This window comes from Schistocerca nitens, chromosome 11 (genome assembly GCF_023898315.1).
Source record: "Schistocerca nitens isolate TAMUIC-IGC-003100 chromosome 11, iqSchNite1.1, whole genome shotgun sequence".
NCBI lineage: Eukaryota > Metazoa > Arthropoda > Insecta > Orthoptera > Acrididae > Schistocerca > Schistocerca nitens.
Window position 1 is genome coordinate 174,868,774 of NC_064624.1, and position 22,539 is coordinate 174,891,312.

At 42.6% G+C, this 22,539-nt stretch overlaps 1 protein-coding gene across 3 annotated transcripts in view; it reads left to right on the forward strand.

The window, feature by feature from the left end:
- LOC126213321 (peroxynitrite isomerase THAP4-like) overlaps positions 1-22,539 on the forward strand; it is a 257,176-nt gene that overhangs the window by 114,573 nt on the left and 120,064 nt on the right. Inside the window, exon 1 of one of the 3 annotated variants that reach the window (XM_049941016.1) lies at positions 2,883-3,045. The exons of the other annotated variants lie outside the window; for them this stretch is intronic. Within the exon in view, the coding sequence (XP_049796973.1) occupies positions 2,947-3,045 (99 nt within the window). The 5' untranslated portion in view covers positions 2,883-2,946. Of the gene's footprint in view, positions 1-2,882; positions 3,046-22,539 lie in introns of those variants that run through there. 3 annotated transcript variants of the gene reach the window in all.

Here is a 22,539-nt window from a genome sequence, read left to right on the forward strand (position 1 = left end):
CGTCATTAGCAATATTTGGGCATTGTAATTGTAAGTAAACTATTATAGTATGGATCAAGACTGTCACATCACAAAAATGGTGTGTGATAACTATTGGGGAAGAAATACTTTGACGGGCAAGGGAACTAAAAATATAACAATCACTCGGAATAGATTCAAGCAACGGATCGGCATTATCATTCGCGACGAATCAACATTCACAGCTATGAAAAATAACTACATCACCAGAGAAGATAAGTTAACTGTGGTTTTGACGGATACTGCCAGTGAAGAGTCGTTAGCAGCTAAATTAAGGTATACTGATACGTACTGTTTCTGTTTTAAATGGGCACCTATTTATGTGGCGCATACAGATACAGGCGTCTACAGCTAGCGGTAGCTTGACGCTAGAGCCATCTATCGGTAGGTAAGGTGGTTGAGCATCCCTCATTTCGCTAGCTTTAGACGCCTGTCTTTTTTTCTTACCTCGCTGCGTGGGCAGGACAAAGACCTTGTAAAAAATAACTAGACTCACTGATGGCACTGCAGTCGCGGGATAATTTGAACCTTCGGCTGGACGCCATTATAGTGGTTGTAGTCTGATGTGTTGTGTAGTAGTGTTGTCCGTATGTTCCAATCAAAAGAAGTACAATGGTGAAGAGTTGTGCAGCGATTAATTGTACAAATGAATTCGAGAAAGGAACGAATATTACATTTCACAGGTATGTGGATATTTTAAGTTGTTTTGTATGTCAGTGCACTTGCTTAATAAATGTTTTTGTAACACGGTATTAGCATAATGTCTGTGCATATATTTGCAGGTTTCCTTTCTCAAAACCACAGCTGTTACAAAAATGGTTACACGCTGTCAGGAGGCAAGATTTCCGACCGACAAAATACCATTTTATATGTTCCGATCATTTTGAAGAAAGTTGTTTCCTTGAAAATTACGTAAATCGCAGAAAGCTGAAAGATGATGCTGTTCCATCCATCTTTCGTTTTCCAAACCATATACAGCAGAAGATAATTTTTTCTTTGTGAACCGCATTTTATTTTAACTATAAAAGTTTCAAAGAAGTTGAGTTGCAAGCAACACGAAATTTGAGTCAGCAGGCTTTTTATCGTCATAAAATGCAACTGAATGTGTGTAATTGTAATTTCACAACTTCTCTCGATGGAACAGTTGTTAAGTTTTATTCATTATATGAAAAGACCACACACATAAACTGAAGTGTACGTCTTCGAAAGTAAATATTGTGACTAGTGCGATACCGGATGCCTGCCTGAAGTCTTGTTTGTTTAGCTGGCTGATCGGTAGTGTTTCCATGTTCTAGGTTAGGTTGAAACTTGATAATTTGGTCGTGAGTTGCCAAAGCACTACGCCATGTATAACGCACTTCTCGTCATAAAATCTAAAGCAAGGTAAGAGTCAGAAAATATCTATTAACATAGTGGGTAAATCTTCGAGTATTTTGATGCATTTTGCGTACATCTATCGTAAATGAACTACGAAAAATGCTAGGAGTCCAGTGCATAACTTTTAGCTACGGCAGATTCCATGTACTACGTAAGATAAATTCATAAACAGTGACTACTTGCAGTTTGTTCGTAAATTAAAAACTATATTGTAGTAACGTATTTAAATGAGGCATTATGTTTGTGACCTAACTCTAGGGAAGGCATTTTATAACCAAAAGCGATGTATAAACATTCGAACTCCGCGCGTCAGTTTGCCACTCTAATGGTCGCCGCCCAGCTATTCAATTTGTCCGCTCTTCACAGTCGACCACCTGTGCGGTTGTGGGGGCCTGGGGCAGGAGGAGGGCAGATCCACCTAGCGGCAGAAGCTGAAGCTCTTTGGTTGCATCGGCGGGGGGGGGGGACGTAGATGTGACGTCACGCAGCGAGTTAAGCGGGTCCTGAGGCGTGCTGCCGTGCACGTGACACTGCAGGTCTTCGAGTTCCAGCTGCCGTCTGCGGGGAGCGAGTAACTGTTTCAAACGGTTTAATAATTCGTATCTCCGTGTTTAAATACACTCTAGCTCTCAGTAACACACGTTACGACTTTTGGTATGTACAGTTTGACATACTGATTTCCCTGGACCCTGCACGGGATACGTTGTGCAACGCACCGCGAGGCCCACGTGAATGGCACGTCACGGGGCGTACGTCACAGCACGTGACGCAGTAGGAGAGCGAGTAACTGTTCCAGAGCAGCTTAATAATTCGTAACTCCGCGTTTAATGCATGCGAACTCGCGCAGCACACGACTAAGTTAAGACCTGTAGGGGGAACTTTTTCATTGACATATTGATTTCCCGCGGGCCCTGCACGAGCCGAGCGTTCGCGAAGTATGGCGGCCAAGGCGACTAGCGTGACGTCACAAGATCGTTGCGGGCCCGTAATTTCCCGCGGGGCGCCGTGTATTCGTGACCGCATCTCCGATCGTCAGTGCTGTGAGTTGCCGCGTATAAACCACGCGTGTGCGTGGATTGTCCGCTGTTTCTTAGACAACCTAATGCGCCTGTTGGGAGTTGATTTCGTAGTATTTACTCGTGTGTATATGTCGTTATTGATTCCTGCGTTTCAACTCTGAACTGCGGAACAGCATATTCTTTTGTGAGCGGCGTGTGTGTATTCTGAAATCTTTTTGCAAAGGTTTTCCAGCTACGTCGCACGTTCTGCGATAGAATATGGAGCTTTGCTAGTTCGTTGTGATGGATACTGCGATATTCTGTTTGTTAGCCTTGGTGACACCTTAAAATGCCGCACAGGTGTAGTGTGTTTGGATGCCGATCTAATTACGACAAAGAAACTAAAAGAGTGACGGTATTTTCATTGCCAACTGACGTCACACGGCGAAAGGTGTGGCTGGACCACATCCCGACGGACTTCTCCAAGATAAAAACACCTGGCGTGTGCATAAAACATTTCGACGAGTCATACATCGTTAGAATAGACCGAGTTATGGATAGGGGACAATTGAAGGAATATCCCAGAATAAGGCCGAAACTGACTGAAAACGCAGTGCCAACTATTTTCCCGAGTATATCATCTACTTATAAGGTAAGTGTTTAAAGGACAATTGGGCAAAAACGATTCGAAACAATATAGACTAGAACGCTAAGCGCGCAATTCTTTAAAAAAAGAAAAAAAAGTACTTCCGTGGATAAAATGTTTGTAACTCCTTGATTACTTTACAAATGGGTTTAATATTTCATGTTAAGCATGGAAGTACGAGAAAACGCTTGAAATAAAATAAATTTTTGATGGTGTACAGCAACCAACTGCAAATGGGTTTCATGTTACTTTTTTAATAAAGTACGGTTACCAGTTTCGAATTTTTTGCCGTTCATCATCAGACGTTTTTTTCATACTTTCATCAAAACAAATTACACATTTTCCTGTGAGTTGCTCTAGGATAAACAATTCACAATGATCAATGTGTAACCAAATGGTTACGCTACATGTCGGTGTTGGAATGCGGCTTATGAAATGTTCATCTGGCGCATTTGTTTTCGCAGTTTTCTTGCAGGCCAGCCGAAGTGGCCGAGCGGTTGTAGGCGCTACAGTCTGGAACCGCCACGTTTGCAGGTTCGAATGCTGCCTCGGGCATGGATGTGTGTGATGTCCTTAGGTTAGTTAGGTTTAAGTAGCTCTAGGGGGCTGATGACCTCGTAAGTTAAGTCCCGTAGTGCTCAGAGCCATTTGAACCTCTTTTTTTTTTTTTTTTTTTTTTTTTTTTTTTTTTTTTTGTGAATACATTCTCAAAGATGTTTGTATTTTCGGAGTAACAAACGTTGCGCTGCATTGTAAACCACTTTCGTTCGGTCACAAAACGAAGTTTCAGTGTGCACCACATGTTTTGATTTACAACATACGAAAACAAATACACACTTTAAAAGGTACATGAGTGTCAAAAATTTTGCAATGCAATGATGCCATATCTTTGTATTTTTCGGGAGAGGAAGCGTAAAGCATTTTCATGTTAGAAGGACAAGGTGTTTCACATAAAGTCTATGGCATTAAACGCAGAATATAAACTTCGATGATGAGCAACGGATGAAATAATTTTTAAGGGTAGTGGATATTGCTAAGTGGTCTCAAAACAGAAACAGAGGATGTGTATAGGCTGTCTAATTTGCGCTCCATTTTAAGCAAACCCAAATTTTTTACACTTGTCAGTGTTTATAATGTCAAATATAATTTGGCGTGTACATTCAGTGGTTAATATGTGGGTAGTGACTGCAGAATGTGCTGTGAATATGAGTTAGTACTAAAGAAGTAATAAATTAAAACGTTGTGCCTGAGGCTGGGAATTCACGCCCTGATTACCGAAAATGAAGTAAGCGAGAAGTTATTTTTCTTTCATCGTTTAGTGAGAGGTGTCGACTAGGGGGAAAAAACTCGAAATTGTATGTAAAGTCTGTCGGAAGTCGCTAAGTTCTGTCATTCTCAAATATGCTGTATGAGTAAAGTTTGGGTATTTGCGCGCCAGTGGTTTTACATAATAACTGTTGTGTTGAAGCTTAAACACAAGCTTATACCACTAGATGTATATAAGTTTAAATTGCGTCAATAATTTTTTGTTGCCTCTGGAAGCCATTAGGCATTGGGACTGTGAACCACGAACCAGATTAGCAGCTTTTTGTAGTGGCCTTCAGATATTAGACAGGTCCAAGGTATCTCCCGTTCTTGCAGCATTACCTGTTAATAACTACAGATGGTATTAAAATCTCCGGAAAAAATATTAGACATACCTGTTTTTAGTCTCGAATGTGATGGACTACTTTCCAAAAGAAACTTATTGCCTGTTGAACCGCAAAAAACACGTTGCAAAAATTTAAAAAGAATTACCTCACGGCATTGAAAAAAAAGAAGCCTAACCTATTTGGAATTAAAAAATTCGAAGTTTCTCGAAGTTTATAGATGCGTCATACATATTATATCGTGAAAACAAAAAAATACTTTGAAATAAACAATAAAATAGGTGTGAAACTGTTTCGCCCGTGTAACAAAAATTATCGTCGCTAATGAATTCGCATTCTGTTACCCTCGTAGAAACTTCAGCGGAAAAGTTGTTAGGGAAAATATAAAATTAATTTTGGCAACTTCTAAGGCATGATCACTATATCTTGTCACCTGTGAAAGCAATTTATTTACAGAAACTGTGGGCGACAGCGCGCGAGTATTTGCATCTACATCTACGTGATTACTCTGCTGTTCACAATTAAGTGCCTGGCAGAGGGTTCAGTGAACCACCTTCAAGCTGTCTCTCTACCGTTCCACTCTCGAACGACACGCGGGAAAAACGAGCACCTAAATTTTTCTGTGCGAGCCCTGATTTCTTTTATTTTATTTTGATGATCATTTCTCCCAATGGAGGTGGGTGCCAACAGAATGTTTTCGCAATCGGAGGAGAAAACTGGTGATTGAAATTTCATGAGAAGATCCCGTCACCAAGAAAAACGCCTTTGTTTTAATGGTTGCCAGTCCAATTCACGTATCATGTCTGTGACACTATATGCCCTATTTCGCAATAATACAAAACGAGCTGCCCTTCTTTGTACTTTTTCGATGTCATCCGTCAGTCCAACCTGATCCGGATCCCACACCGCACAGCAGTACCCCAGAATAGGGCGGACAAGCGTGGTGTAAGCAGTCTCTTTAGTAGACCTGTTGCACCTTCTATGTGTTCTGCCAATGAATCGCAGTCTTTAGTTTGCTCTACCCACAATATTATTTATGTGATCGTTCCAATTTAGGTTATTTGTAATTGTAATCCCTAATTACTTAGCTGAATTTACAGCCTTCAGATTTGTGTGACTTATCGCGTACTCAAAATTTAGCTGATTTCTTTTAGTACTCATGTGAACGACTTCACACTTTTCTTTATTCAGAGTCAATTGGCACCTTTCGCACAAGACATATCTTATCTAAATCATTTTGCAAGTCGTTTTGATCATCTGATGACTTTACAAGACGATAAATGACAGCATCATCTGCAAACAATCTAAGACAGCTACTCAGATTGTCTCCTATGTCGTTAATATACATCAGGAACAATAGAGGGCCTATAACACTTCCTTGGGGAACGCCGGATATTACTTCTGTTTTGCTCGATGACTTTCCGTCCATTGCTACGAACTGTGACCTTTCTGACAGGAAATCACGAATGCAGTCGCACAACTGAGGCGATACTCCGTAGGCAGCAATTCGGTTAGAAGACGCATGTGAGGAGCGGTGTCGAAAGCCTTCTGGAAATCTAGAAATATGGAATCAATTTGACATCCCCTGTCGATAGCACTTATTACTTCATGAGTATAAAGAATAGTTGTGTTTCACAAGAACGATATTTTCTGAAACCGTGCTCACTACGTGCAGATTTATCGCGTCAGCTATAACTTAACATCCATGCACGCTATACAGAACTTCTTTGGTACTTTCAGACCAAGATTTCCATATGTTTGTATGGTTTTATGAAATGCAAGTTTCAAAAATGGCTCTGAACACTATGGGACTTAACTTCTAAGGTCATTAGTCCCCTAGAACTTAGAACTAGTTAAACCTAACTAACCTAAGGACATCACACACATTCATGCCCGAGGCAGGATTCGAACCTGCGACCGTAGCGGTACTGCGGTTCCAGACTGTAGCGCCTAGAACCGCACGGCCACCCCGGCCGGCAAACGCAAGTTTCATCAAAGTGTACAAGAAGACTATTGCCTCAGCGTGCAATATGTGCATTGTGCGCAAAAACTTCGCCCTCCCAGCTGCAGCGTGTGTGCATTCCGTTTCAGATTTTCGTCTATTCCACTTGCGGGATCGAAAACCAGAGAGAGAGTGGAAAAGGCGAAGAACGCAGTTCTCTGAGCCAGAATAATTATTTTCTTCGTTGAGGTCACCCTGTATTTTACTGGCTGGCCTCTATCTTAACGAAGTACAGTTCTGCGCGCTAACTTTATGTTTAATTCGCCAAATGCCGTAGATATCCGTTCTCGCACGTATGCCTTTGTTGGAGAATGAAAACGCGCGCCCACATCCGAAGACGTGATATTAGAGCGCAGCTTTGCCACCGACAACGGTCGTCAGAGGTCACCCGATAACATCGGGCGACAACTGGTCATGTTGTTGTTGTTGTTGTTGTTGTTGTTGTCTTCAGTCCTGAGACTGGTTTGATGCAGCTCTCCGTGCAAGCTTCTTCATCTCGCAGTACCTACTGCTAAATTTGTGATCCCTTGATGCCTCAAAACATGCCCTACCAACCGATCCATTCTTCTAGTCAAGTTGTGCCACAAACTCCTCTTCTCCCCAGTTCTATTCAATTCCTCCTCATTAGTTATGTGATCTACCCGTCTAATCTTCAGCATTCTTCTGTAGCACCACATTTCGAAAGCTTCTATTCTCTTCCTGTCCAAACTGTTTATCGTCCATCTTTCACTTCCATACATGGCTACACTCCATACAAATACTTTCAGAAAAGACTTCCTGACACTTAAATCTATACTCGATGTTAACAAATTTCTCTTCTTCAGAAACGCTATCCTTGCCATTGCCAGTCTACATTTTATATCCTCTCTACTTCGACCATCATCAGTTATTTTGCTCCCCAAATAGCAAAACTCCTTTACTACTTTAAGTGTCTCGTTTTCTAATCTAATTCCCTCAGCATTACCCAATTTAATTCGACTACATTCCATTATCCTCGTTTTGCTTTTGTTGATGTTCATCTTATATCCTCCTTTCAAGACACTATCCATTCCGTTCAACTGCTCTTCCAAGTCCTTCGCCGTCTCTGACAGAATTACAATTTCAACGGCGAACCTCAAAGTTTTTATTTCTTCTTCATGGATTTTAATACCTACTCCGAACTTTTCTTTTGTTTCCTTTATTGCTTGCTCAATATACAGATTGAATAACATCGGGGAGAGGCTACAACCCTGTCTTACTCCCTTCCCAACCACTGCTTCCCTTTCATGTCCCTCGACTCTTATAACTGCCATCTGGTTTCTGTACAAATTGTAAATAGCCTTTCGCTCCTTGTATTTTACCCCTGGCACCTTTAGAATTTGAAAGAGAGTATTCCATTCAACATTGTCAAAAGCTTTCTGTAAGTCTACAAATGCTGGAAACGTAGGTTTGCCTTTCCTTAATCTATTTTCTAAGATAAGTCGTAGGGTCAGTATTGCCTCACGTGTTGCAACATTTCTACGGAATCCAAACTGATCTTCGCCGAGGTCGGCTTCTACCAGTTTTTCCATTCGTCTGTAAAGAATTCGCGTTAGTATTTTGCAGCTGTGATTTATTAAACTGATAGTTCGGTAATTTTCACATCTGTCAACACCTGCTTTCTTTGGGATTGGAATTATTATATTCTTCTTGAAGTCTGAGGGTATTTCGCCTGTCTCATACATATTGCTCACCAGATGGTAATGTTTTGTCAGGACTGGCTCTCCCAAGGCCGTAAGTAGTTCTAATGCAATCTTGTCTACTCCCGGGGCCTTGTTTCGACGCAGGTCTTTCAGTGTTCTGTCAAACTCTTCACGCAGTATCGTATCTCCCATTTCATCTTGTTCTACATCCTCTTACATTTCCATAATATTGTCCTCAAGTACATCGACCTTGTACAGACCCTCTATATATTCCTTCCACATTTCTGCTTTCCCTTTATTGCTTAGAACTGGGTTTCCATCTGAGCTCTTGATCTTCATACAAGTGGTTCTATTTTCTCCAAAGGTCTCTTTAATTTTCGTGTAGGCCGTACCTATCTTACCCCTGGTCATAGTGCGTCCGATCTCCATCGTCAGGTTTTGACCGTCTCAAAGGAGGTTAGGTTAGAATTTATTCTGTGTCTGAAGTAGGTTATAATTTATTCTATGTCTGAAGTAGGTTAGATTTTAACCTCTGGTGTCGGGTGGATACGACATTCCTGTGTTTGGACACGAGTGCTGCGTAGCGGCTTCTGCTATCAAAGAGACGCCGAATGCATGTGAATGAGCTTTCCTCTCTCGCACAGAACGTGGCGAGTGCTATTCACTGGGTCGTCAGTTATCGGAATTACTGGACGAGTGAAACGTCACCTTAGAAAACCTAATGGAAACTGTGCTGATAAAACTCTTAAGCTATTTGATTTTCAAACAGCTGAGCAGAACTGAACGTACTCAGACATTTCTCTCTTTACCTATTCTGATCACCACTAAACTGACACACAATATTTTTAGCGCAACGCAATCTGACTTTTAATAATCCCTACAAAAGAATGGCCCTGACTAACAATAACCTATACCTTTCATGAATCGCTTACCTCACAAAAATCTTCGTTACTCAAACTACTGCAATACAGCGAGCGCCACTACTGCCAGCTAAATAAAAGATTCAAACTACTGAAGGCACTAACTACTGATAGGCATAGTTAGCAAATGAAAGATTTTGATAGAGAACAATGTATTTACCTTAATACTGTTCAAAAGTCATAATATATATAACAGTTCATGACATCCAATCTTACAAAATTTACTGTCTGTGATGGACACATGTCCAGATCGTCCGCTCTCAAAATTCCGCCATCTCTCCCCCCACATCCACCACTGCTGGCGGCTCACCTCCAGCTGCGCAACGCTACGCGCTGTTCACATCCAAGTGGCAATATTCTTCAAAACTTCGACTGACTCTGCTGTGGGTTTGCTCTGTTGTGGCCCGTTACCTGTCTGCATGTCAAGAGTCAGCACTGTCTTTCTGTTGGAAGGACAACACTACTTCAAGACTGCATGGAAATCCACTACTTCCGTGCACATTTTCTTTTACTGCTCGGACTTTGTGCATAAAATTGTAATTAATATTGTGATAAATGATCGGGACTGTCTTTATGGACTGTGAGAAAATCTTCTTATGACCAACATTGTATCGATAAGTGTGTGCATTTGATATCTTTGTTGTTGTAATTATGAAAATTTTTTTCAAATCTGTATAGGCCACTGCCCAAAACAATTTGTAAAATTTTTTGTGGGGAGCATGGGGGCTATGTAAGTAGCCTGTTTAGGTTTTTATATTGGTAACGCCAGGTAGCGCTCTGTATGAAAATCACTGGCTGTGCTGTGTGCAGTCTGTGGCTGGTTTGCATTGTTGTTAGCTATTGTAGTGTTGGGCAGTTGCATGTGAACAGCGCGTAACGTTGCGCAGTTGGACGTGAGCCGCCAGCAGTGGTGGATGTGGGGAGAGAGATGGCGGAGTTTTGAGAGCGGACGATTAGGACGTGTGTCCGTCAGAGAGAATATATATATATATATATATATATATATATATATATATATATATATGAGATGTCTTTTGAAAACTGTTATGGTAAATACATTGTTTGTTCTCTATCAAAATCTTTCATTTGCTAACTATGCCTATCAGTACTTAGTGCCTTCAGTAGTTTGAATCTTTTATTTAGCTGGCAGTAGAAAATATAAAAATGCAGTAAATGAAGCAGGCAAAAGGGAATACAAACGTCTCAAAAATGAGATCGACAGAAAGTGCAAAATGGCTAAGCAGGGATGGCTAGAGGACAAATGTAAGGATGTAGAGGCTTGTCTCACTAGGGGTAAGATAGATACTGCCTACAGGAAAATTAAAGAGACCTTTGGAGAGAAGAGAACCACTTGTATGAATATCAAGAGCTCAGATGGCAACCCAGTTCTAAGCAAAGAAGGGAAGGCAGAAAGGTGGAAGGAGTATATAGAGGGTTTATACAAGGGCGATGTACTTGAGGACAATATTATGGAAATGGGAGAGGATGTAGATGAAGATGAAATGGGAGATATGATACTGCGTGAAGAGTTTGACAGAGCACTGAAAGACCTGAGTCGAAACAAGGCCCCGGGAGTAGACAACATTCCATTAGAACTACTGATGGCCTTGGGAGAGCCAGTCATGACAAAACTCTACCATCTGGTGAGCAAGATGTATGAGACAGGCGAAATACCCACAGACTTCAAGAAGAATATAATAATTCCAATACCAAAGAAAGCAGGTGTTGACAGATGTGAAAATTACCGAACTATCAGTTTAATAAGTCACAGCTGCAAAAGACTAACGCGAATTCTTTACAGACGAATGGAAAAACTGGTAGAAGCGGACCTCGGGGAAGATCAGTTTGGATTCCGTAGAAATGTTGGAACACGTGAGGCAATACTAACCTTACGACTTATCTTAGAAAATGGATTAAGGAAAGGCAAACCTACGATTCCAGCATTTGTAGACTTACAAAAAGCTTTTGACAATGTTGAGTGGAATACTCTCTTTCAAATTCTGAAGGTGGCAGGGGTAAAATACAGGGAGCGAAAGGCTATTTACAATTTGTACAGAAACCAGATGGCAGTTATAAGAGTGGAGAGGCATGAAAGGGAAGCAGTGGTTGGGAAGGGAGTGAGACAGGGTTGTAGCCTCTCCCCGATGTTATTCAATCTGTATATTGAGCAAGCAGTAAAGGAAACAAAAGAAAAATTCGGAGTAGGTATTAAAATTCATGGAGAAGAAGTAAAAACTTTGAGGTTCGCCGATGACATTGTAATTCTGTCAGAGACAGCAAAGGACTTGGAAGAGCAGTTGAACGGAATGGACAGTGTCTTGAAAGGAGGATATAAGATGAACATTAACAAAGGCAAAACGAGGATAATGGAGTGTAGTCAAATTAACTCGGGTGATGCTGAGGGGATTAGATTAGGAAATGAGACACTTAAAGTAGTAAAGGAGTTTTGCTATTTGGGGAGCAAAATAACTGATGATGGTCGAAGTAGAGAGGATATAAAATGTAGACTGGCAATGGCAAGGAAAGCGTTTCTGAAGAAGAGAAATTTGTTAACATCGAGTATAGATTTAAGTGTAAGGAAGTCGTTTGTGAAAGTATTTGTATGGAGTGTAGCCATGTATGGAAGTGAAACATGGACGATAACCAGTTTGGACAAGAATAGAATAGAAGCTTTCGAAATGTGGTGCTACAGAAGAATGCTGAAGATAAGGTGGGTAGATCACGTAACTAATGAGGAGGTACTGAATAGGATTGGGGAGAAGAGAAGTTTGTGGCACAACTTGATTAGAAGAAGGGATCGGTTAATAGGACATGTTTTGAGGCATCAAGGGATCACAAATTTAGCATTGGAGGGCAGCGTGGAGGGCAAAAATCGTAGAGGGAGACTAAGAGATCAATACACTAAGCAGATTCAGAAGGATGTAGGTTGCAGTAGGTACTGGGAGATGAAGAGGCTTGCACAGGATAGAGTAGCATGGAGAGCTGCATCAAACCAGTCTCAGGACTGAAGACCACAACAACAACAGTGGCGCTCGCTGTATTGCAGTAGTTCGAGTAACGAAGATTTTTTGTGAGGTAAGTGATTTGTGAAAGGTATAGGTTAATGTTAGTCAGGGCCATTCTTTTGTAGGGATTATTGAAAGTCAGATTGCGTTGCGCTAAAAATATTGTGTGTCAGTTTAGTGTTGATCAGAATAGGTAAAGAGCATGTCTGAGTACGTTCAGTTCTGCTCAGCTGTTTGAAAATCAAAGAGCGTAAGAGTTTTATCAGCACAGTAATTCATTAAGCTTTCTGAGGGGACGTTTCACAAGTTTTATGAATATATGCGATGACGGGAGAAACGTCGTTCCGCTACATACTCGAGATAATTCGTGGTGACCTGGAAAACCAAGGTATAAACACTCTAGCTGTATTTATTCAAAGTCGTACTGACGTACGTGAATAACCCTCAGGAACTGTCGTGTAGTACACGAGTGAAAGACGAGCACAAAATGTAGCATAAGGTACTCTGAAAACCTAAACCACTTGAAAGTGGAAATACATACCATACACCACAATTGCAAACCACTTCATATTATAACAAGATCACTACCCTGCTGGTATAAAACGCCAGACATCTAATGACAACCTACGACAAAAAAGATCCAGTACAGTAGCTGTAAGCACATAACACACACCATCCTCTTCAATTGAACAAATTAATTTTTGAGGTTATAATCCATACCCTCAAAAATTAATTGTTCCATTGAAGAGGATGGCGTATGTTATGTGCTTACAGCTACTGTTTGAGATATAATCCATGTAGAAGTAAAAACTTTGAGGTTCGCCGATGAAATTGTAGTTCTGTCAGAGACAGCAAAGGACCTGGAAGAGCAGCTGAACGGAATGGACAGTGTCTTGAAAGAAGGATATAAGATGAATGTCAACAAAAGCAAAACTAGGATAATAGAATGTAGTCGAATTAAATCGGGTGATGCTGCGGGAATTAGATTAGGAAATGAGATGCTTAAAGTGGTAAGTGAGGTTTGCTATTTGGGGAGCAAAATAACTGATGATGGTCGAAGTAGAGAGGATATAAAATGTAGACTGGCAATGGCAAGGAAAGCGTTTCTGAAGAAGAGAAATTTAACATCGGGTATAGGTTTAAGTGTCGGGAAGTCGTTTCTGAAAGTATTTGAATGGAGTGTAGCCATGTGTGGAAGTGAAACATGGACGATAACCAGTTTGGACAAGAAGAGAATAGAAGCTTTCGAAATGTGGTGCTACAGAAGAATGCTGAAGGTTAGATGGGTAGATCACGTAACTAATGAGAGGAGGTATTGAATAGAATTGGAGAGAAGAGAAATTTGTGGCACAACTTGACTAGAAGAAGGGATCGGTTGGTAGGACATGTTCTGAGGCATCAAGGGATCACCAATTTAGTATTGGAGGGCAGCGTGGAGGGTAAAAATCGTAGAGGGAGACCAAGAGATGAATACACTAAGCAGATTCAGAAGGATGTAGGTTGCAGTAAGTACTGGGAGATGAAGAAACTTGCACGGGGCAGGGTAGCATGGAGAGCTACATCAAACCAGTCTCTGGACTGAAGAGCACAACAACAGCATAATCCATGCGTAAAATTTCCAATAAAGATTTTGCCTATTTGAAGTTTCGAATAAACCTGCGATTTCAGTCCATAGATTCCGAGCTATATCTGATTATGATTTTTTTCTTCCTCCGGATGGCACAAGCCACTTCTTCTCAGACTAAACTGACCAATTCCTCACGCTCCATATTTTGTGCGCGAGAACGTCGATCGATTTGACCGAAGAAAACAAACTGATTTGAATTTCACCTAGTGTCGTCTGAAGTCTCTACATTCTGGAGATAGGCTATAGTGTGACGCCGCGTGTAGCGGGCGAACTGATTTGAAAAGATCGGCCGTCTCCGGCCTATGCAGGTCGTCGGCGGAATCCACCGATACCGGAGCCACAGTGACCGCAGCATAATACGGTGTAATGTGGATTCCGAAGTACCGCTAGCTTTTACTGTCAGTTTATGAATTTTACGCAAAATTCCTGTTATTCTTGGCTTCTCCGTTCAACAGATCAATAAAAAAAAACTTATGTACTTTCGATGGAACAAGTTTACTTTTTTAGAATGTGTAGTGCTAGCCTTTTCTCAGAGTCTGCGCATAACTCTGCAGGAAGATCCTTTGGTAAAACCATGTGGTATCGCACAGGAACTCTGAACATTACGCACAGCTGGCGCTTCACCTCCGTCACTGCTATTCTACGTTCATCGTAAGAATAAACCTGATGTAAACATAACACTACGCATTCTTCCGCGTTTGCTGGAACCTTTTTTTGATTTCACGCCACCTAAATCTTCCTGGCTATTAGGCCGTGGTCGACGTATAAAGCTTTCTCCTGACGTTTCCTCACCGACTACGGGAGAGGTAAAATGGCGAACTGCGCCCAGAACTCGAGGGAGCACCGAATATACACTGAAGAGGCAAAGAAACTGGTACACCTGCCTTCCATCGCGTAGGGCCTCCTAAAATCTGAAGTAGTGCTGAAGGGTATTGAAACCATGAATCCTGGAGGGCTGTCCATAAATCCGTAAGAGTACGACGGGGTGGAGTTCTCTTCTGAACAGTACGTTGCAATGTGTCCCAGATATGTTCAGTAACGTTCATGTCTGGGGACTTCGGTGACCAGCGGAAGTGTTTAAACTCAGAGTGTGTACCTGCGCCCACTCTGTAGCAATTCTGGACGTGTGGGGTGTCGTATTGTCCTATTGGAATTGTCCAAGTCTGTCGGAATGCACAATTGACATGAATGCATGCAAGTGATCAGACAGGACGCTTACGTACGTTTCACCTGTCAGAGTAGTATCTAGTTTCAGGGGGTCCCATATCAGTCCAACTGCACACGCCCCACGCTATTACAGAGCGTGCACCAGCTGGCACAGTCTCCTGATAACACACAGGGTCCACGGATTCATGAGGTTGTCTCCATACCTGTACACGTCCATCCGCTCGGTACAGTTTGAAACGAGACTCGCCCGACCGGGCAACATGTTTCTAGTCATAAACAGTCCAAAGTCGGTGTTGACGGGCCTAGACGAGGCGTAAAAAAAGCTTTGTGTCGTGCAGTCACCAAGAGTACACGAGTGGGCCTTCGGCTCCGAAAGCCCGTATCGATGATGTTTCGTTGAATGGTTTGCGTGCTGACACTTGTTGACGGCCCAGCATTGAAATCAGCAGCGATTTGCTGAAGGGTTGCACTGCTGTCTCCGTGAACGATTGTCTTCAGTTGTTGTTGATCCTGTTATTGCAGGATTTTTTTTCCGACCGCTACCATGTCGGAGATTTGACGTTTTACCGGTTTTCTGATATTCAGGTTAGAGTCGTGAAATGGTCGGACGAGGAAAATCCCCACTACAGCGCTACGTCGAAGGTGCTGTGTGTCATCACTCGTCCGCGGCCTACAACACCACGTTCAAACTCACTCACAAGGGGACCCTCCATACTGTAAATAACGGATTTTGATGCGCTTCAAATATGTTGTAGACGCACTTACCCTGAGTACGTGGCTATCCGGTTTTTTTAGCGCCGGGCCTTGGTTTTTGAGAAAATCGATTGTGAAGTTCATTGCGCGCTTTGGATACCCGTAATATTGCATGAATGCCGAGCAAATCAGCATAGCGCAGCGGTAGAGATTTCACGGCTACCGCGCAGGAGGTTCTGTGTTCGAATCCTGCTCTTGTACTTTCTTTTTTTCAAAATCGACCGAATTTTTCAGTTTTATTTCGAAGAATATTAACAAACAGTGTAAGGTGTGCGAAATTATAAAGATATATACAATTTTTAACTTTTTCTGTCATACAATATTACAAAATCTTATTTTTTATCGTCCACATTGCTTGATGTGCCAGATCAGTATTGTGGGTGATACTTATAGAAAAAACCGAAGCACAAATTTTCGCAGCACCACGCACATTTTATGAAAGCAACCATCTTGCAGGCGCACGGTTTCTTCATGACCGATACTGGGAAACGCAATTCATTTGCATTCAAAAAGATTTCTCTTTCAGCCGCTAATTTCGATGCGAACCATGCGTATCTAATTATCCTTTCAAAATTAGGTGCGCTGAATTGATGTAAGTTTAGCGAATGTAATTTTATCGAATCTTCTCTAGAAGCGATCCCTGTATTGTCTTTCAAGTTGTGGGGCGGCGGGTGGAATAATAGAATAAATGTTTTGTATTTATGCTGTTGTTTGCCGTTCTCAACACTGGCTCTCTAACTACAACATTGACAACCAGAAAGTGATTAGCAAAACGTGAAGCCTGTAATTAGAATTCCTAGTGCCTACTTCATCTGAGAAATACATTTATAGCTACAGCTTGTAGCTCTGAGGAATTAGGAGATTGTCTGGGATTCATAATCAAAAACCATTCTCTCTAAAATGTTCACTATATTCAGAAAGTCACAGACCAAAAAGAATCCACACAATCCAACTACCAGAGCAGTTCAGAGTCTGTTGCGCTGATGCAACTATAACTGTTCAAATTAAATGTGTAAGTGAATGCTCGCCATAATTTGATGATAATGTTCATCAAACGCCACGCTAATAATGGTAGAATCTGCAGCGGCTCGTGAAAGTACGACATACGCAAACTAAAGATAGATCATTAACGTCATCCCAAAATTAACACTTCACTCGTAAACGATTTCATGGTTTCGCGTATCCCGAGTAACTTATTACTGCATCCGAGGCTGTTTATATCAACGATACCGACGCGACGCGACGCGACGCGACTCCGGCACCCACGAGCGAGGTGGCGCAGTGGTTAGCACACTGGACTCGCATTCGGGAGGACGACGGTTCAATCCCGTCTCCAGCCATCCTGATTTAGGTTTTCCGTGATTTCCCTAAATCGTATCAGGCAAATGCCGGGATGGTTCCTTTGAAAGGGCACGGCCGATTTCCTTCCCCATCCTTCCCTAACCCGAGCTTGCGCTCCGTCTCTAATGACCTCGTTGTCGACGGGACGTTAAACAACACTAACCTAACCTACTCCGGCACAGGCGGAGCGCTAATCAGCGTCTGGAGAGAACTGGGGCCTTCTTCTTTCGCGCAGCGTTCTTATATATAAAGCCGCGGTGTGGACGGCTAAGGGAACGCCTGATCAAATCCGCTCTCCCGACTAGCCGGCCGCGGTGGTCTAGCGGTTCTGGCGCTGCAGTCCGGAACCGCGGGACTGCTACGGTCGCAGGTTCGAATCCTGCCTCGGGCGTGGGTGTGTGTGATGTCCTTAGGTTAGTTAGGTTTAAGTAGTTCTAAGTTCTAGGGGAGTTATGACCTAAGATGTTGAGTCCCATAGTGCTCAGAGCCACTCTCCCGACTAGCCGCTGGGCTAGTAATGCACCACTTTAAGTTATCGAATAAATCATTGCTTCCTTTGCTGATGGCCGATGAAGCTCTCAATTTAAATGTGTAATCAGCACACAGGTAAGTAATCATAATAAAAGTCTGACGTGGCTAAGTCAAATATTTTGGGCCAGAGAATTAATTTAATTACACTACACGCAGTAGACGAGCTCTGAACTTGCCCTTTGGAGATACGCTATCGCTATAGTTTTATAGTTATTCAGTTGAAACTTCTCACATTTTTATGAATATAGCGGATCTCCCTTGTACTTAAATTTAAACATCCTAGCTTTATTTATTCGCCTACTTAATCTATCTTGCTTCCTTAATTTTTTAAAACAAAAACCAGAAAATCATGAATTTCAACTAAAATTTTAATTTGTGAGATCCAGAATACTGTTTCTACTAAATTATTGTGCAAAAGGAATCTAAATATAAATTTTTAAGTTTCTAGCTCTTTTCTGTTGCGCCAATGATTTTTACAGAAAAACGTCCAAATTTCGAAAATGGTTAAAGTTATTGAACTGATATTCAACACACATTGATTTAGTACACAATGGAAAGACTGATGTGAATTTTATAAGGCGTGAGTAGGCTGCTTCCCTACAAAGTCGGGAGCATTCTGTATAATTTACGTGAAGATTTTCACCTGTCGGTAAAAATCAGCATCGCAGAGCTGGCAATAAGGAGTGCACTTTGGTGGGACCACGTACTCGCTTTCCTTTCATCAGTGAATAGATGATTGTATAAAGTTGAATCGGTTTGCCCTCCCCACGAGTCGATAACGTACAAAAATTTTTTGTCCCACGTTCGGAAGATTACAGAACGCGAAAATTCTTCCTACACAAGTTTCGTGAACTTCCCGTATTTCGTGTACTTCCCAGTTAATTCGTCTACTCGTTTCTGAACGTTAGGACCAAATTTTCCGGACGGTTCTTGCATATATAAAAATACATACGGGAGCAGGATTCGAACACGGTACCTCCAGCGCGGTAGCCGTGAACCTTTACCGCTGCGCTACGCTGACTTGCTCGGAATATATCTCCATTCCTTCCGAACTGACTATGCAAATGTAGACAAGATGTGGCTCAAATTCAAATATATAGTAGCAGCATCAGTTGAGAGATTCATACCTCATAAATTGGTAAGAGATGGAACTGATCCCCCATGGTACACAAAACAGGTCCGAACGCTGTTGCAGAGGCAACGGAAAAAGCATGCGAAGTTCAGAAGAACGCGAAATCCCGAAGATTGGCTAAAATTTACAGACGCGCGAAATCTGGCACGGAGTTCAATGCGAGATGCCCTTAATAGGTTCCACAACGAAACATTGTCTCGAAATTTGGTAGAAAATCCGAAGAAATTCTGGTCGTATGTAAAGTACACAAGCGGCAAGACGCAGTCAATACCTTCGCTGCGCAGTGCCGATGGTACTGTTACCGACGACTGTGCCGCTAAAGCGGAGTTATTGAACGCAGTTTTTCGAAATTCCTTCACCAGGGATGACAAATGGAATATTCCAGAATTTGACACACGAACAGCTGCTAGCATGAGTTTCTTAGAAGTAGATACCTTAGGGGTTGCGATGCAACTCAAATCGCTTGTTACGGGCAAGTCTTCAGGTCCACATTGTATACCGATTAGGTTCCTTTCAGATTACGCCGATACAATAGCTCCCTACTTAGCAATCAATACAACCGCTCGCTCACCGATAGATCTGTACCTACAGATTGGAAAATTGCGCAGGTCGCACCAGTGTTTAAGAAGTATAGTAGGAGTAATCCATCGAACTACAGACCTATATCATTGACGTCGGTTTGCAGTAGGGTTTTGGAGCATATACTGTATTCAAACATTATGAATCACCTCGAAGGGAACGATCTATTGATACGTAATCAGCACGGTTTCAGAAAACATCGTTCTTGTGCAACGCAGCTAGCTATTTATTCACACGAAGTAATGGCCGCTATCGACTGGGGATCTCAAGTTGATTCCGTATTTCTCGATTTCCGGAAAGCTTTTGACACCGTTCCTCACAAGCGACTTCTAATCGAGCTGCGGGCCTGTGGGGTATCGTCTCAGTTGTGCGACTGGATTCGTGATTTCCTGTCAGGAAGGTCGCAGTTCGTAGTAATAGACGGCAAATCGTCGAGTAAAACTGAAGAGATATCAGGTGTTCCCCAGGGAATCGTCCTGGGACCTCTGCTGTTCCTGATCTATATAAATGACCTGGGTGACAATCTGAGCAGTTCTCTTAGGTTGTTCACAGATGATGCTGCAATTTACCGTCTAGTAAGGTCATCCGAAGACCAGTATCAGTTGCAAAGCGATTTAGAAAAGATTGGTGTATGGTGTGGCAGGTTGGCAGTTGACGCTAAATAACGAAAAGTGTGAGGTGATCCACACGAGTTCCAAAAGAAATCCGTTGGAATTCGATTACTCGATAAATAGTACAATTTTCGAGGCTGTCAATTCAACTAAGTACCTGGGTGTAAAAATTACGAACAACTTCAGTTGGAAAGACCACATAGATAATATTGTGGGGAAAGCGAGCCAAAGGTTGCGTTTCATTGGCAGGACACCGAAGATGCAACAAGTCCACTAAAGAGACAGCTTACTCTACACTCGTTCGTCCTCTGTTAGAATATTGCTGCGCGGTGTGGGATCCTTACCAGGTGGGATTGACGGAGGACATCGAAAGGGTGCAAAAAGAGGGCAGCTCGTTTTGTATTATCACGTAATAGGGGAGAGAGTGTGGCAGGTATGATACGCGAGTTGGGATGGAAGTCATTAAAGCGAAGACGTTTTTCGTCGCGGCGAGATCTATTTACGAAATTTCAGTCACCAACTTTCTCTTCCGAATGCGAAAATATTTTGTTAAGCCCAACCTACATAGGTAGGAATGATCATCAAAATAAAATAAGGGAAATCGGAGCTCGAACAGAAAGGTTTAGGTGTTAGTTTTTCCCGCGCGCTGTTCGGGAGTGGAATGGTAAAGAGATAGTATTATTGTGATTCAAAAAAATGGTTCAAATGGCTCTGAGCACTATGGGACTTAACATCTGAGGTCATCAGTCCCCTAGAACTTAGAACTACTTAAATCTAACTAACCTAAGGACATCACACACATCCATGCCCGAGGCGGGATTCGAACCTGCGACCGTAGCAGTCGCGCGGTTCCGGACTACAGCGCCTAGAACCGCATTGCCACCACGGCCGGCCGATTGTGGTTCGATGAGCCCTCTGCCAAGCACTTAAATGTGACTTAAGGAGTAATCATGTAGATGTAGATGTAAATATGCAATGTTACGGATATGCAAAGCGCGCAATAAACTCCAAAATCGATTTTCTCAAAAACCAAGGGCCGTCGCTAAAACACCGGATAGCCAAATACTCAGGTTAAGTGCCTAGTGCCTGTACAATATATTTTAAGCACATCAAAATCCGTGATTTACAGCATGGAAGGTCCCCTTGTTAGATCTTGGTAACGTGCCATTGTAACAGCAGTAACCGATCTAACAACTGCGTCAGACAGTTGTTATATACCGCAGCGCCGTATTCTGCCTGTTTACATACCTGTATTTGAATACACATACCACTTTGGCGATTCAGTGTAATATACACTGAACACGGCCTAATAACCCGGAAGCTGTAAGTGATGTCAGTATCAGCTTTGAAAGCTTACACTGTATGATCTCGTGTCTCATTTCGCGTGGAGCGGAAGCCGAACTGTCTCGAATAGCCATGCGCGATGATACGGATACGTTGTATGGTGTGCGTTACGCGCGATAATACGAGGCAACAGTTTTACCGACGCATTTAACTCCCACAGCACTGGTCAACCAGCTGGTTCAACTAACCAGACATCTGAAGCTTGAAGAGCCACATTGAAAAGCATCGTAGAGAGTGCGTCCCCTTGTCTGGCACCTTCACTAATGCTAAACCAATTGGTCAGTTCTCCATCCACTCGCACTGCAGCCTCGGAACCAGCCAATGTTGCTTGAATAAGTGAGACATACTTCGATGGTATACCAAGTAGCAGCAAATCATTTAGCATTTGTGCTCTATCTAGACTGTCAAAGGCCTGCTTGAAGTCTACACAGAGGTTATGAAGCTCAATGTTAAACTCGTATGTACACTGCTGGCCACCGTAAATGCAACACCAAGAAAGACAAGAGGTAGCACAACAAAATTTATTTTGTAGATAACATGTTGACCAAGTATCAAATGATTACGTTTACAGACGTCTGTGACATGTGGTTCCTGCCAGAATCAGTAGCCAGAGTAGCCGCCATTGTTGGAGATCACCGCTGCCACACGTCTCGGCATTGAGTCAAAGAGACGTTGGATGTGTTCCTGGGGTACAGCAGCCCAAGCAGCTTCCACACGTTGCCAAAGATCATCTGGTGTGGCAGCTGGGGATGTAATCTGGGTCACTCGTTGAGCAACCGTGGACCACACGTTTTCTATCGGCGAAAGATTCGGAGAGCGAGCCGGCCAGGGAAGCAATTCAATCTGGTTATTGACGAAGAACCTTTGGACAATGCGTGCCACGTGTGGTCGCGCATTATCCTGTTGAAATATGGCTGTGGCCGAGCCCTGAAGGTAAGGAAGGACAACTGGCTCCAGCACCTCGGATATGTAGCGCCGGCTATTTAAAGTACCGGCAATGCGTACTAGAGGCGTGCGAGAGTAATATCCAATACCGCCCCATACCATAATACCCGGTGCAAGACCAGTGTGGCGATGCATAATGCAGCTGTCCAGCATCCTCTCTCCACGGTGTCTCCACACTCGAATCCGACCATCGTGGTGCTGCAGACAGAAGCGTGCCTCGTCAGTAAAGACAA